This window comes from Lathyrus oleraceus, chromosome 2, assembly GCF_024323335.1.
Source record: "Lathyrus oleraceus cultivar Zhongwan6 chromosome 2, CAAS_Psat_ZW6_1.0, whole genome shotgun sequence".
In the NCBI taxonomy this organism is placed as follows: Eukaryota; Viridiplantae; Streptophyta; class Magnoliopsida; order Fabales; family Fabaceae; genus Lathyrus; species Lathyrus oleraceus.
This window is the reverse complement of record NC_066580.1, coordinates 58,978,199-58,995,870: the sequence shown is the minus strand read 5'-3', so window position 1 is coordinate 58,995,870 and position 17,672 is coordinate 58,978,199. Positions and strand designations below refer to the sequence as shown.

At 34.2% G+C, this 17,672-nt stretch overlaps 1 protein-coding gene across 1 annotated transcript; it reads right to left on the bottom strand.

Moving 5' to 3' along the window:
- Nucleotides 1–12,731: 12,731 nt before the first annotated feature.
- On the bottom strand, nucleotides 12,732–15,394 carry LOC127118080 (indole-3-glycerol phosphate synthase, chloroplastic). The gene is made up of 10 exons (XM_051048225.1): nucleotides 15,061–15,394; nucleotides 14,650–14,919; nucleotides 14,362–14,538; nucleotides 14,181–14,255; nucleotides 14,041–14,085; nucleotides 13,778–13,942; nucleotides 13,536–13,614; nucleotides 13,348–13,430; nucleotides 13,188–13,256; nucleotides 12,732–13,070 (listed from the first exon to the last, which is right to left on the bottom strand). The coding sequence occupies exons 1-10, from the start codon at nucleotides 15,322–15,324 to the stop codon at nucleotides 12,987–12,989; spliced, it is 1,311 nt and encodes a 436-aa protein (XP_050904182.1). The 5' UTR covers nucleotides 15,325–15,394; the 3' UTR covers nucleotides 12,732–12,986.
- Between the last annotated feature and the right edge of the window lie 2,278 nt (nucleotides 15,395–17,672).

Here is a 17,672-nt window from a genome sequence, read left to right as displayed (position 1 = left end):
CAGTTTAGGTAGGCCTCTGACTAACTCGAGTTTAGTTAGCTGAGAAAGTTTCCTCATGCTAATGTGTCCCAAGCGTCTATGCCATACCCATTGCTCTTCGTGAACTGACATTAGACATTTAACATTTTGATCTTTTAAATCAGAAAGATTTATTTTGTAAATGTTGTTTTTCCTCTTGCCTGTGAAAAGGACAGAGCCATCGTTCTGATTAATGGCTTTACATGTTTTTTGATTGAAGATTACATCATAACCGTTATCACTTAATTGACTTATGGATAACAAGTTATGCATTAATCCTTCTACATAAAGAACATCAGATATAGAGGGAAGAGTACCATTACCAATAGTTCCGGAGCCTCTGATCCTTCCTTTCTGATCTCCTCCGAAGCCTACAAATCCAGCGTCTTTAAGTTCCAGACTTTGGAACATAGACTTTCTTCCCGTCATGTGTCGCGAGCATCCAGAGTCCAGGTACCATGACTGGTGTCTGAACTTTGCTGCATAGGATATCTGCAACATAGATAATCTTATCTTTCGGTACCCAGAATCTCTTGGGTCCTTTTAGATTAGTTTTCCCAGAGTTTCTTATAACTTTGGGTCTTCTAGCATTTTTAAATTTGTGTTCTTGTGTGTGTGTGTGTAGTGATATGAAAAAGGAGATTTAATTTGATCACTTGTAGAAGTTTTATCTTCCTTAGGATCATACCCAATTCCCCTTTTATTGTTCTGACTTACTCCATAAATCATGGATGCCATAATACTCCTATCTATCCCATTCTTCAGAAATTCTTGAAAGGCTTCTTCATATTTATAAATAATTTTATTTGAAGTTTGTGGTGCTTGAGACAACGCTTCTTCTAATTCTGAGCTTTTTGTTTTTGCTCCATCTCTTTCTAACGTTAAAGATCTGATTGTATCTTCATGTGCTAGAATTGTTATCTCAAGTTCATTACATTCTTCAAATTTTGTTTTAAGACAGCCTTTAATGTTTTTAAACTTTTGTTTTAATTTCTGATAAGAGGTAAGAGTTTCTGACAAACATGATTCTAAGTCAGATCGAGAAAGTTCAGAAAATACCTCTTCAGATTCTTCGTCTGAGCTGCTGGATGTGGTAGCCATAAGTGCTACGTTGGCCTGTTCATCAGAGTCAGATTCTGATGATCCAGATTCACTGTCATCCCAGGTAGCCAACAGTCCTTTCTATGTTCTGAAGATGTTTTTCTTGAAGCTTTCTTTTCTAGGGTTGTCCTTCTTTAGCTTAGGGCATTCATTCCTGTAATGACCTGTTTCTTTACATTCATAACAGGTAATATCTTTGTTAGCTTTACCTTTTGAAGTTGACTCTGATCGATCCCCTCTGGGTCTTGGTCTTCTGAAGTTGTTGTTCCTCTTTTTCCAGAGTTGCTTAACTCTTCTGGTTAGTAGGGACAACTCTTCTTCATCATCAGAGTCTTCAGGTTCAGAGTCGTCAGTATCTTCAGTTTCTGCCTGGAGAGCTTTGGTTCTGTCAGGTTTCCGTCTTTCAGATCTGGACTTTAGCGCTACGGACTTGTTCCTTTTCTGAGGTTCATCCTCCTCTAGTTCTATCTCATGACTTCTGAGAGAACTAACAAGTTCTTCAAGGCTGATATTGTTCAGATCCTTTGACAGCTTCAGAGCAGTAACCATAGGTCTCCATTTCTTTGGCAGACTTCTGACTATCTTCTTAACATGATCTGCAGTTGTGTATCCTTTGTCTAGCACTTTAAGACCTGCAATAAGAGTTTGAAATCTGGAAAACATAGCCTCATTAGCTTCATCATCTTCCATTTTGAAGGCTTCATATTTCTGGATAAGCGCCAGAGCCTTCGTCTCTTTGACTTGGGAGTTTCCTTCATGGGTCATCTTCAGAGAGTCAAGTATATCTTTGGCTGTCTCTCTGTTGGTGATCTTTTCATATTCGTTGTATGATATAGCATTTAGAAGTATTGTTCTGGCCTTGTGATGATTTTTGAAGATACGTTTCTGATCTTCTGACATCTTGTTTCTGGGAACTTCAGCTCCATTTTCCAAGACTGGAGGTGTATATCCATCTGTGACAATGTCCCAGAGGTCAGCATCATAACCCAGAAAGAAACTTTCGATTCTATCTTTCCAGTAATCAAATTTCTCTCCATCAAAAACAGGAGGCTTAGCATTGTAAGAATCTCTTTCATTTGAGTGGGCCATTGTTTTTCTCGTACTGGATCTCTCTACACGGTTAAGTGTTTGATTAGAAAATCAATAACAGAGCCGGAGCTCTGATACCAATTGAAGGTGAGAAAAACAAGAAAGGGGGGGTTTGAATTGTTTTGAAAAATAAGCGCTTTTCAAAATGAAAATCACACAAGGATTTTATACTGGTTCGCTTATAACACAAAGCTACTCCAGTCCACCCGGCCAAGGTGATTTCGCCTTCAACAAGGACTTAATCCACTAATCTTGAAAGATTACAAACAACGTCTAAGATAAAAATCTCTTAGCCCTCTCAAGTATACAGACTACACAGAGTCACTTGAGGAAATCAACAAACAATAAATGAAAGATTTATGTAATTTAGAGTGCTTCTAAGAAAGCAAATATTACAGTGTTAAGAACAAGAGTTTTTCACGTTATAAGCAAAAGCTTCGTGAATATCTTAGAGAGAAAGAATGTTTTTCTTGACTTGGTGTTTCAGTATAATTTTGGCTTGTTGGCTTGCTAATCGTTCAAGGTTGAATTTGCAGCCTATTTATATATTCGTTGAAGTAGTAGTTGAAACTGGTGGATATTGAGATGAAGTTACGCCATTACATAAATAGCTTCTGCAGGATGACTTTTTCTTCTTGAAATGACTACTTACCACAAGTAGTATTTTCTTTATTGAGATTGGAGATTAACGTCTCTTTCTCAATTAGGAAATCCATTTGCAAATCTTTTCTTGACTTAAACGTTACTCTTTCATGATTAGCAATTCCATGCTCAGAGTATTTGTGTTTCTGGAGATCTTGGAAACTTTCTTCTGATGTTAATCTCTTTTGAGTTCTGATGGATTTCTTCAGATAGCGCTGAGAATTTCTGGAGTTAGACAACCGTTGTTCAGAGTCAGAACTTCTATAGCGTATTTTTGTTCAGATGCTACTAATGTATTGCTGTTTTGCTCAGAGTTAGACTTTCTTGAACGTGTCTCCACTTCAGATGCTTCTGATCATTTGATAATTTGTATCTGATCTAGTTTTGTATCTGATGACATCATCAGATTTCTTCCTTCTTTCTTTAGAATCCTGCACACTTAGAAACTTTTCGTTAGGGTGCCATTTTTGGTTTCATCCTTTGTTATCATCAAAATCAAGGAATCTGTTGTAGAACAATTTTTGTTCTTACAGTAACTACCCAATGATGAACGAGGCCCAAATGCACAAAGTCCAAATAAAACAAGTGGTGTCTACACTTAGATCATTTAACTTGACACCCCCCAATCAAACCTGACACCCCCCATATGTTTATATTGCCAAAATTGCCCTTGATTGAAATTTGAATGAGTTACATTTGAAATTTCCGGTAGGTGAAAATGAAATTTCTAGTACGAACAAAATTTCAAGTATTATAATGTAAATTTTCGGTATGTTCCAAATAATTCTGAAAAATTGAAATTTACTAGGTGATACCGAAAATTTCAACCAAAGTGAAATTTTCAGTAGTGTTATTTGTTTGAAATTTTAAACGCCAAGGGTTTAGTCGACAATTTTAGATGGTTGTGATTGCACCGACAATTTTGTATGATCTAGAGTAAAAGAAAAGTTGTATAAATAGTGTGTGTGTGTGTGTGTGGTGGGGGTCATCCTTTGTTTAATAAAAACATCTCAAAAAATGTCTCTTACTTAATTTTTGATTAAGGCAGAAGTGTACTTTAATGGAGCTTCACCTCCCGTAGAGTCCGGCTTCCAGATGGCACCGCATCTCTCGTTGGCCTGACGTCCAAGTTCAATGATTTTTTCCAGATACCAGAACACAAAGGTGAGAAAGGTCGAGTTTCATGAAAATTGAATTGATACTGACATGAGGGTGAAATACAACCTTGTTGAGTTGAAGACGGATAAAGATGTGAAGGATATGTGGAGATCATTTCGTCGTAGGATAACAAAGGGGCCAATCGAGTTAGATGCTAAGATTTCAAGATTTGTCGACGATATAATGGAGATGATGAAACATCCAAAATCATCTAGTAGTGTCTAGGTTTTCTTATTTATCACCTTTTTTTTAAGTTATGTTTAAGTTATGTAATTGTTTATCAAATGTTAGTTTATGTTGATGTTGCATGAATGAAAGATCAAAAATATTATCTAATAAAAAAGTTTCTAATGAAGATGTCTGAGTAATATACAAATAATACATAATATATAAAAGATGTCTAAATAGGCCCCTCATGGGCTATGCGTGTAGGCCGAGCTAATCGAGTATAAACCTCGCCATATGGGTTCACCAAAACCATGAGGTTATTGTAGCGGTAAAAAAATTGAGATTAAGTTATTGATTAACTTAACTCACAAAGCAAGAGTCGCCACCACGCTTTTATTATTTCCAAAGGAAAGGGAAAAAAGAATGAACAAAACTCAAAGAAGATTTAAAATAAAAACTAATAAAAAAAGATAAGGGTTCGGGGGTTAGTTATGAAAAGGGAATGTATTAGCACCTTAAACATCTATAGTACCCTATAGGAACCTCTTTGAAAATCTGTGCATTTTGGCTTTAAAATGATGTTGTTTGCAAAAGATTTGAGATATGAGAAAAGAAATATTTTTTATGATTTTTTGTGTTTGCCAAGACTTTCTGAGACTCATGCCTACGTACCAATAAAATGCAATGGAGGATTAAAACCTCGTAGTTCATGGTAAAAATAAAAAAGATGTTTGTTTTGATGCTTTTTTAATGAAAATGCATTTTCTCATTTTTAGGAGAACACTCAACTAGTTACCCACAAGTATGAGAACTTTACATCACCATAGAGAAAGGATCCAACTTGGATAAAGATCAACAAGTATGTCACTAGTTCTCTTAGGTGGAAAAGAATTATCATCAATACTACGGGGATAGGAGAGTTATATTTCAACTATGGAAATGACCCATGTCTAAACTTTAAGAAAAAGTTTTAAAAGAAAAAATGCACTAAGGGCACAAAATAGTTTGAATGGGTTATGTGTTTTTTAAGTCTTTTGAAATTGGTTTGAATATGCTTAAGATATATTAGCATTTATTAAGAAAAAGGTTTTGAAAATTACTTGACAAAAGTCAAGGTTTATTGAGAAAATGATTCAAGTTTAAAACAAGAAGGTTTTGGAAAATAGAAAAGATTTTGAAAATTAAAGAAGGAGAGGAGAAGAAGAGATTATCCTATAGGATAAAGTAAAATCTAGGGAGGAAAGATCTGACCGAGAGATAGCAGGATTTATGACATAAGTCAAGAAAGAATTCCCTCCTTTGGATTAAGCCTCAAGAAAGTTAAATAAGCAAAGAATAAATCACGTGTAAGATGAAACCAGAATAACCAAGCCAAGTCTTCAAAAGAAGTCCAAAGTCAAAGGTACCATATGAATCCCAAGGTCTCAAATCACAAGCCTCCAAAGCAAGGGTCAAGGTCCTAGTTCTAAGTCCATAACTTCTACAATAATGCTATAGATAGTAACCGCAAGTCCATGAATCCAGAGAACCAAAACTTTTAGGAGTTTTTCCTTTCTTAATGTCTTTTAAAGAAAGAGAAATAAAAATGGACAAAGAACAAATAATATAGGCATAAACAATATGATATGTGATGCTAAAATAAAAGCATAAAGTAAATGACAAAAGGATAAAGAACATAAGATAAAGGACATTAAAGTAAAGTTAATACAAGCTAATATTAGTAATCAAAAAGGGAAAGGCAAATTGTCACTTTTTGGTGAACACTCAACTATTCACCCACAAGCATGAAAATGTGGACCTTTACATCACCTATGAGAAGGGCTCAAACTTGGATAAAATTCAACAAGTATACCACTAGCTCTCACAAATGAAAAGGAAGCAATATTTTCACACAATACCATGGGTAATATGAGACTTACAATCTCAATTTTGAAAATGACTTACTTTTGGGACAAATTTAGCGTCATGTTAAGCAATCACAATTGGACTTATGTAGAAGTCGCAACCATCTGAGGTCGGTCAATAATAATATCTATGTTAATACATGCTAGAGAAATGATATATAAATCATTCTCTTAAAGTTATGTCACACAAAAAAAAAGAATTGATCAAGCACAAAGGCTAGATGAGTGGTCCATTACATTAATCCATACTTCTTAGTGCTTAGAACAAAGTTATGCATCAATCCAAATTACCTTAAATGATCCATGATCAATTAAGAGGTAGATTTGAAATGATGAAAGTTCATCAAGCACCAATCCACACGCCATGAACAAGATGGACATAAACCATCCAATTGATCAAGAGGGAAAGAAAGAGATGAAGAAGAAGAGGACAAGAGAGGTCACACCTAAATTTGATCAAGTAATCATCAAAATCAATCACCCATTTTGGTGGATTAGGGTTTTCACCCGCATCAACACCTAAGCATTGAGTTTGATGAGACCTATGATCAAAATAACCATGATCCAAGGCCAACAGAAGTCAACATAGGTAAAAAAAAATATAAAATGCAAAAGGATAAAATAAAATGCATCAAAAACATTTTTAAAATGAATTTTAAAAGGGAAATAAAAGAGAAAATCCATAAAGTTCTTCAAAACACCAAATAAATGGCCAAGAAAATTATGGACGGTTGGAAATAAAATAAGAAGCATAAAATAATTTTTTCAGAATTTAAAAGTACATAAAAGTATTTTTAAACCAATTAAAACAAATGATAAAAGAGAAAATTCAAGAAAAATAGAAAATTAAGAAAATAAAATGTTGAAAAATAAAAATCAGATGAAGAAAAATAAAAGAGAATTTTAGAAATAATTTTGGTATTTTTTGGATGTAAAATGAATTTTCTATGAATTTTAAAAGAAAATGCAATTTAAAATAAAAAAAGAAAAATAAATAAAATCAGAAAAAACACGGAGCGTTGGATCTGACTTCATTAATTGATGTGGCAGATCCAACAATCACAAGGCTGAGGCGCACAGTGGAAATTATTCAAAATAAAACACGAGATCTAATTCAAATTGGACCAATTAAAACATTTCAAATGTCCAGCGTGTCTCCAAACTCAGATGACATGAGATAAAATCTGGTCATCTTCCCCGATGGTACTTCACCGTAGTTTCATCGTTTGGTAAACTCAGAACACGAGACCACCATCAATTTGATCGCCTTCTCATCACGAATTCAACTTCATGCTCCAAATTCATTTATCTAAATTGAGCATGGGGAATTTCAGAGAAGTTTCAAAATCAAGTAGGCCACGAAAAATAAAATTAAATGATGAACACGATCAATCAACACTAGATAAGTTAGGGGAAAGCATCAGAGAGTGAAGGACTACATTGTGGTAACTTGTTTGAGTTCAAATGATGCTCAAAACTACCTTGTCCAAATGGTGATCAGAAGTTGATGAAGCTCGATCTGGTTAGAGTACTTCAGAAGTTCTTGGAGCTTCGGAATTGTTGTAAAAGCTTCAGAGAATACCGAAGATGCTAATGGAATCAAGAAATTGGATTGAAACAAGTTGGAGTTCAAAACACGATAGTTCAATTTTTTGGAAAATTTTCAGAGTGGAGCAGAGATTTCTTGGCTCTCAAAAGCCTGCAAATCAATGCAGTAGCTTCCTCTATTTATAGGGAATGTGTTTGGATCCAAATACATCTGGAATCAAGCTTAATTCATACAAAACGAATTTGATCAGAATGTGTGGAAAGTGTGACTTGCAATCCATCAAAACTCAGTCAAATGATACGTTTCAAGGGTCAATTAACTTCTGAAGAATTGATTAAACATGTTTAGGTCCAAAACGCGTGGTAATTTGGCTTGTAATTAAGAATTAGTGAAGTTCCAATTCAGACCATGGTGATTTCTTCAGTTTCAAGTCACCATGTTCAACTCAATGGGGCATCATGCTCATGAGGCTTTTTGATCCCATTCTTTTTGCAATGTGTTGACATCATAACAAAGATTAAAATGTGCCAATAAATGTTGCATTTGGATACTTGATCACAAAGTTGTGGCATGTAGAATTTGGCATGAAAAACTGGTCATGTAACTTAGAAAATTCTAAGTATCAAATGGCTAAAAATGACCTGTAATGTCTCAATGAATTCCATGATTTTCCAAGCATATTTTGACTTTGATCCTTGAAGAAAACTTGTAGAGGGCATCAAAACTCATATTATGCAAAAATAATCAGCCTCAAATGTTAAGAATTGAAGAAGTTATAAACCTTGAAAGTTGAGAAAAAGTCACTTGAAAATAGTTGTAGAGGATGTTGTCATGTAAAGATAAGTTGTAGAGGATGTTGAGAATATTCATATGAAAAAATAAACATTCAAAAATATTGAGAATTGAAGGAGTTCTGATCCTTGGAATTTTGACTTCAAAGGTTGACTTTTTGGTCAAACCTCTTGGAATAAACTTGCGCACTTGAACTTTTCTTGCATTCCGATGTACATGGATGATCATATGAACTCAAAATAAGATTTCCTTGAATGTCTCTTGATTAAATTGCTCAAATTTTGAAGTAGCTTGTTGAAGAAGGCATGAAAATAAACTCATGAACCTTTGACTTTTCTTGAGAAATAAGCAACAAAACTTTGAGATGCTCTTGGTCGAAATGAGATTGAAAGATGCTTGAGGACCTTATAGATCATATTTTAAGAGACAAACTCATTGAGAATCAATGGTTGAACACACTTTGTTGAGGAATCAAAATAAACCCTAGCTGAGGAGCCATGCTTGATGCTCTTGATGAAAAAAGCCCTACCTTGCACAATAAACTTAAAGAAAACAAAACATATTTTTTCTATTTTGATTAGTGGTTAGATGAGTAATGAACATATAAACACAAAAGGTAAAACACCAACAAAGAGGTGCTTAATCATCTCTGCAAAAGGCAAGCCCTAAAGATGAGAGGGAAGGGCCAAGATGTGATCTTGTTTGTATGCAAGGATGCAAATGGTATGTGGGATCTTAGGGTTAAAAATTAGGGTATGATAGTTATCCATAATAACTGCAATCATATGGAGGCGTTGCTGGTCATCAGCATCAGCTGTAAGAGGCGACATCGACACATCATCAATAGGTACCCCAACATCAGAAGGCCTAACATTACCTATATCCTCAACAGATGGAATGATGCTGGAATGATGCGAGGGTGTGATACAGTGAGGCACCACTATAAGTAACCATCATCACACTGTGATGGGTGTTGACCCTAACTGCTCGATCACTAATGGAATGGCCAGAGCTGATGAAGTTACTCTGAAACCACCAATCAATGTCTGTAGATGGTATATTTGGAACTGATTGTGGGATACTCTAAACATAATCATATTGTCACAACACCTTTCGGGCAAGTTTCTAGCAACCATGGTCTTCCGCCGTATATAACCTGAATATAATTAAGACTTCTTGAACTCATGGTGGACTCTATGATCATTGTATGGTTTCCGTATGACATCATCTATAGTCAGCGTATCGAGCCTCTTCTGGTACTCAACAACACCACCCGGATGTGACTGTTTCCCATTCCATCTCCTCGCCCGTAGGGCCTCCACTATGGAGTGTTGCACCCTCCTGTCACAAATGGTAGGGAAATGCTCGTATATCCAACAATGATATCAAAACACAGACATAAAAAATAATAAATGAGAAATTTTATTTGTAACAATTAAATAAGAAATTAACAACAAATAATAATTTTAAGCATACATGTAACAGACTCAAATAACCAGCAAGTTGTCTGGTCTCAAATATTGTTGCCACTCCAAGTGTTGTATACAAGTTGGTTAATGCACTGCAACCCCAAGCCCAACTGGTAACGTCAAGGCTACTAAATAGACACATGTATCGGGCGTCAATATAAACACTTAGCTTGCTTTCAAAGAGAGTACATGTTACTATATGTAACATGTGCACCCTAATGACAGCCTCATAACTCCCAGCCGCTATGAGCTCTTCGTACGTCTGTCGAAGCCAAGACAAACAAAGGTGAGCGCCCCTGTTGGAGGTAAACTCCTTTTGTACGCCCTCCTTAAAAACTCCTAAATCTTGTGCAGCAGTCATACATGCAAGCGGCATGCTAAGAACATGAGTCGTCCAGAATCTCCTTCTGATGGGAAGATGGAATAAAGATGAGACATCATCCACAGTGACAGTCATCTCCCCAAATGGAAGATGAAATAAAGATGTCTCCTTTTGCCATCTCTCAACAAACACAATAAGTTACAGCGTGTCAAGCACGGCGAATGAGTAGTAGGAAAAATCAAATAGCTCAAAATCCCGTATAATCCGGCTGACCTGCTCATGCATCGGAATCTTCAGGAAGTTCTTCATTTTCGACCCGTGCGAAGTCACCTTCAGTGTGGGACGGTCTTGTGACAAACAAATATAAAAAACATTTGTAGTTGCCCTTCATGGCACATTAATAAAAAAAAATTAAACATAAGAGACATATACCTTTCTCTCCCATAGTCGTAATGCCACATGGTCTGCATACTCAGTAAGCACCGACTGGTCAACGGGTCCTCCAGGGAATCCTCCGTCAATATGCATAGAGGGCTCGGTCGAAGGAGTTGTAACCTCTGTGTCAACAGTAACAAATGGGACCAGATCAACAACAACATCATCTAGATGGACCACCTCAGCAACCTCTCTAGCTCCAGTAACCTCCCCAACTACCTCTCCAGCAATGGGGGGTACCAGGTTTAATTCGGGGATGCCAAGTTAAATGCTCCTACACTTATATTCTTCAATGATGTCATACCAATAACATCAAAAGATATAATACCGATAGTTGTAAACCAAAAGGAAAATTCTAGGATCCATGAAACATGTGTTGACTTGCCCTAGAAAAACTTCTAATTAGATGGTATGACAAAAAAAAAAGGACTACCAAAAGATAATATGAATTATATTCCATCATTTGTCTATCTCAACGACAATTTATACATGAAAATTCTAGATCTCGATCTCTTAAAACCCCAAGAAAAACTCTTAGGTAAAGGCCACAAACAACAAATTAAGGTATACTCAAAGTCCTTGACTAAAATACCTCACACCTCTGATAGTAACTAAATTGGTCGTTGAAGTGTTTGTACCTGCTACATCTTTTTCTGAGGTAACGAACCCCTTCAAGAAGATGTACTGGAAAAAAGATTTCTTCCGAGAATCACTTATCTCTGACTATATTCATAACAAAATGAATGTTTTCTTACCGATATGAACATTGGCTTCGTCTACGAGAATAAAATTTAACATTCAAACTACCTACTCAAACATCATAATGGAAAATTGAGAAAGAGAATGAATGATTCATTCTAATCTCCCATAATTTATGTCTAGTGAAGGGGTAAGAAGAAATCTCCACCTTGAAGAATGGTTAACGATTCCTCCTTAAACCTAAAGAATCAAATCCAACCTCCACCAAATTTTAAGTCAAACATTAAATTATCATCAATAATGAAACCTCATCGTCAGGGAAAGGAAACTTAGTGAGAAAAAGACACACCTCTAGATCTCACCTAAGTGAACCAAACATAAAACGATGAGACAAATACTTTGCTAAGAAACTTACTAGAAGTCATCAATAGACAACATGCAACCCTAGAGCTTCGTAACGATTGAGGTCAAGAAGTCAAGGCTCTAGATCTCGATCATGTCTCGCCCTCAAAGCTCCACAATGGCGTGGTTCCAAACCACATTGAAAGATGTTCAAAGAGCCGACAACTAGAGACACATAAGTTGTCCCCCCCCCCCCCCCCCCCCCCCCCCCCCCCCCCCCCCCCCCCCCACCCCCAAAGCGAGGGGACGTTCTACATCCGAATCAAAACCTGAAGGCAACTGAATAAGAAGTTAGGGCCTTTTTGTCTCTAACATTCCTCATATTCTTCATCTTTAGAGAGTTTCGATATGGACGAAGATATCTCATTCTAAAACACCTTCAGCAGAAGAATCAATGAGTTCTCCATCAGAAGGGAACTCCACAAATCATTAAGAATCGGGACTTACGATCAAAACAACTAATCTTGACAAACACGTGGAACTTAATTGACGTCTTGCTGAACTTTAGAGGGTCATGAGGCCCCGTGAAATTCAAACTATTTGTCCTTAACCTAATAGTAGGGGAAATGCTCTGGTTTAGAGGGTTAATAAACAGCCAGAAACGCACATTTTATGGCGTCCCGCTGACATCTTGAGTCAATAGAAAGCTTAGAATCCATCAGAAAAGGAAAAGACAATCTGTTAAAATCCTACATCAATAGGCTCAATGGAGAAGCAATAAGGACTAGTGGAGTGTCAACTTCAATGCCTATTTAGAATATTTCTCATTGTAATAGATGTTGTTTAGATCAATGAAATAGAGAAAATAGCAATGGTAAAACTTGTAAATTGACAAGATATACCAAATGAATTTCAATACAATAGGGACACAAAAAAGATGTACCAGATAATCAATATCTCACAATATGCTATAATTTAATTATAAATCGCACATGTTTGCAGCTGACAAAATTTTGATCATTTAGTATAAGCAAATGCAAAAGGAATCAAATGAAGAATCTTATTATAATCTGTAATGAAAAACTGTCAAATGAAAAGATTTCTTGGTATATGTTTGCAGCTGACAAAATTTTGATTATAACTTAGTACAACCAATTACAGAAAACACAAAACGATAAGTCTGTGTTTGGAAACAGCGAAAATCACGTTGACAACGAACATATTCTCAGAAATCATGGAATGCGATAACTAAAAGATGTTCCAAACAGCCACTTAATCTGCTATGTAAATCTGTCAACTCAAACTGATATATCTTTGCCAAAGAGATTGCTAATTCCCTTTCCTGGATCATTCTGTTTCACAATAGACTCTCCCACCAAAACCTGCAGAAAATTTCAGCTTATTTTCATAAGCTCTTTAAGATAGCTATTGAAAACAGATAATAGCTTATATAAAAAGTTGACTTCAATATTCATAGAAATGAAATTCTCAATACTTACAGCTCTAACTCCTGCTTCTTGTACATAGGCAATATCTTCAGGAGTGAACAAACCAGATTCCCCTACCATCTAAACAAACCACATAATCATGAATCATCAGTTTAAAATCAAATTTCTTTTCAATAAGTTAAAATCTAATAGAACTTCTTTGAACGCGTACAATTATGTTTCTCTCGCGGATTATTTTTCCGCGCTCCCCTTCGAGAAGCTTCTTCGTGGTGCTGATATCTAACTCAAATGTTTCTGCAACCAAAAAAATAGAAGCCATAATTGATTGTTCGAATCCTTAAGTTTAAGTATTCAGATATTGACATGCAACAAAAGAATAATAGGGTTGATGTAAAATACCAAGATTGCGGTTGTTGATGCCGATAAGCTCAACGCCCTCTATTCCAAGAACACGGTCAAACTCCCTCTCATCGTGCACCTACATTATAACAAAAAAAATCGAAAAGAAAAATATAAACCCGAGATTCAGCACAAATAAGAAACATGGCATACAGATCAAGTATCAAAAAGCTAAAAAAATGTTTTATTCAAGTCGGACGTCATTCTCGTAAACGAAAGAGATAAAGAAGCGACAACGTTACCTCAACAAGAGCGGCCAGTCCGAGTAATTTGCATGTCTTAACCATATACTCGATGTCAAGATCAGGTAAAACAGCGGCAATTAGAAGGACTGCATCTGCCCCTTTAGAACGAGCATAGTAGAGTTGCCAAGCATCTATGATGAATTCTTTGCACAACAAAGGGCACTGCATATTTTTTCTAGTGTCATCAGCATGGCTTACACGGAGCAGTTGAGCGTAGAAAAAATCGTATATCAAGGATTAACGCAATTCACTAAGCAAACCTTTACTCCAGCATTTCTTATTAACTCGAGATTTTCAAAGCTTCCCTGGACAAAAAACGAGTTCAAGTTAGAGTTAGTTAGCATTTAGCAGCGCTCGATTTGTAAGAAGCTTTTAGCGAATTTGAAGTTAGTTCGTTTACCTTAAAGTACTTTTCGTCTGTCAAAACACTTAGACATGCTGCTCCGCCTTTCTCATAAGATCGAGCAATTTCAACCTGTAAGAGAGAACTCGTTAAACAATGGCGAACATCTTTGTGACTAAAAAAACAGAAAGGAAGAGTTATATCCTAAAAAATCATAGTGAAAACAAAACAAACTTACTGGATCAAAGTTTTCTCTCAAAATGCCTCTACTCGGTGAAGCCTTTTTCACTTCGGCGATCAATCCAGGCAATCCAGTTCGTCCATTTGCCGCCCTTAGAGCTCCGATAAAATCTCGAACAGGAGGTGCATTTTCAACAGCCTTCTTAACCAAACCAAGAGGTTTTCTTTCTTTTAGCTGAAAACCAAATAGTTCGCATTATCCCAAGCTATCGATTTCTTGAAAAACAACGAATTATACACCTAAAAAAAAACTCAATAGAACACAAGGCAAATCAAATAATAATACCTGTGCAACTTCTTTGTCCTTGTTCCACACGATCTCTTCCAAGATGTTACGCGGGGTGTTTTCCTCGATCTGCAACCGGAATTGAAAAGGTCCTTCGTAATGAGAAGGAGGTCCAGTTGGTGGTGCTCTTCTTATTCTTATACCTTGGTTAGCAGCAACCTCATTTTGAAACATTCCTACTTCCCATTCCTTAACTTTGAGAGCTTCAACCACAGATTCACTAGATTCACTGGAGGTGGCTATTGTAGTTGAACCTTCATTAGGGTTCACCTAATCAAAAACACCAAATAATTCCAAAAGCATAAAGGGTTTCTCTAAATCAAACCAAAATAAAAAGACATAGACTCATAAATGTACAAGAAAAACTAAAATAATACCAAAAAAAACAAAAAATTTGCATGAAAAATATACCTGTGCTCGAAGAGAAAAACTAAAAAGGGAGTTTTCTCTATAAGTATTCAATTGAGTTGGAGGAATCGTGGTTCTGGGTTTGGATGAGAATGAAGGGAAGGCTTGAATGTGACCCTCGAGAGAAATCAAGGACTCCATTGAAAAGGGTACTGGGAATTGTGAAAATTGCACAACAATAAAAAAAAAAGATGAAAAATTGAAACTGAAGGATTGTGTTGTGTTTGAATTTACATACGAAGTAAAGGAAATATATTTTTGTTCCATTGTCTTACCCCTTTTGGTTTGAATTTCACAATTTGTTCATGCATATTTTCTGAATGAAACATTGAACTATAAAAGATTTTTATAGAAAATAATCCATTTTATCTTTCTATTTAAAAAAAAAATGACTTTTTACATTCATTGAATAATTTACTTATTTAATCTATAATATATCTAAATATATTAATTATTAAATAAATCTAATTTTTTTTTATTTTTTTAAGATTGTAATTTTTGAAAATGGCATAAATTTTGATCAATCAAATGTGATTTAGGAATAGAATTAGATAGTTGAGTAGTTATTCAAATTAACATTTAAATTTAAATAGAATTATCAATATGCATTTAACTATATAAAATACTCCCTTCTAAAACAAATACTTTTTAAATTTATTTAACTAAATATATATCAAATACAACTCTTATTCAATGAATCTTATATATATATATATATATATATATATATATATATATATATATATATATATATATATATATATATATATATATATATATATATATATATATATAAAACCAAGGTCGGTCCTGATTTTTTAGAATTTCAGGACAAATAATAAAAATAAACCCCTAATAAAAAATATTTTTAAAAAAAAAAACAACAACCTTGTGTTTGTTAAATAAAAATATGTTACTGAACTCACTTCCCTACTAAATCTTTGTATTTGTCAGCATCGACATTAGTTATAAGTATTTTATCCTCCAACCTGAATACTGCAGAAACATTTTCATAAGTCTAAATAAATAGTATAAACAGTATTAAAATCAATCTTAATATAGTTAATCAAAAGTAAAAATTATCAAATTAAGATTATATGTTAGGTATGGTAGAAGTCTTTAAACAAGAGAATATTTTTACATAAGCAAGAGCCTTGCAATGACCACACCTAAATACAATAATGAATTTGTAAAGAAAATAAGATTTAGAAACATTGAAAATGAAAAAAGATCATCATATCATAAAGTTACATAAGATTGTGTTAATCTATACATAGCATGGTGCATAGAACTCCACTAGAACATCTTTTATTTCATCTAGTACAATCTTATCAAAGTTATTAGTGGAAAAAACTATCACACTAAATGGAAGAGAAAATATCTTCATGTTTGTACCTATATTAATAATATATTTTATACTAATGATAACATATTAAATATCGGCGCTAACATAATAAAGTTTAAAACTATTCAAAATGATATGAAGAACATAATAGATGACTAACTACTAAGACAATATATAGTATAAGAGTGACAATCTATAAGACATAAATAAAATCGAAAAGCAACATGTGGTGGTTAGATTATACTGCTAAGTATTCATAACATTACTCAAAATTATAAAAGTAAGTAATTGCAAAAAGCGTGTATGAAATGATGAATTAACAAAGAAAGAACGATCTTATGTTAAAGATTCTTGAAAAAACATTCAAGAATCTACAAATTTTTGTTTAAACTATAAAAAAAATATTTCATACAACCTAAAATTTCTAATAAATTAAAAAGAATATTTCTCCAAATATTTTTCGAAGTAAATTCTATCAACCAAGTCTTTATATTTTAGTGTCTCCAAAACAATTAATAAATAAAATTAGAAATTAAACATAAAAGAAAAATAAGAAATTAAGAATTACAAAATAAAAAGAATCAATGATTAAAAAATGAAAGAAAATCATTAATCATTTAATTTCTTTTTAATTTTTATATTTTTTATTCATCTTTAAATAGTTTAAATCATTAACATTTATCATAATAATAAAAAAACTAGGCAACAATAATTTAAAAAATATAACAAGGACGATCAAACACACAACCTTTACCACCATGTTTAAAAATCAATCTTCTATCACTTGGCCAATGATAAATTCATATTTATTTTTCAATTTATAATTTATTTAATATAATATTAAATATATAATTTACTTTTCTTAAAATAAAACGAGGCCCCTTAATTTGGAGGTCGTGGGCTAAGGATCGTCTTGCCCTTGCTCAAGGTCGGCCATGTATATGACATATATTATGAGAATGATAATTTATGTGAAAACATGAGAATGAATTTGAACCATTAAATTTAAAATAAATTGGTGAGGGGAGAGAGAATTTTGATAATTAGAAATATAATATTTTAATTTAAGTAATTTATTTTGATAATGCAGGAGAGAGAAGATTGATTCAAAATAAAAATGACACATAATCTCACCCATTTATTTTAAATCTAATGGTTCATATTCATTCTCGTGTTCTCACATAAAATTATCATTCCCATAGTATATGTCATCTCTCTCTCTCTCTCTCTCTCTCTCTCTCTCTCTCTCTCTCTCTCTCTCTCTCTCTCT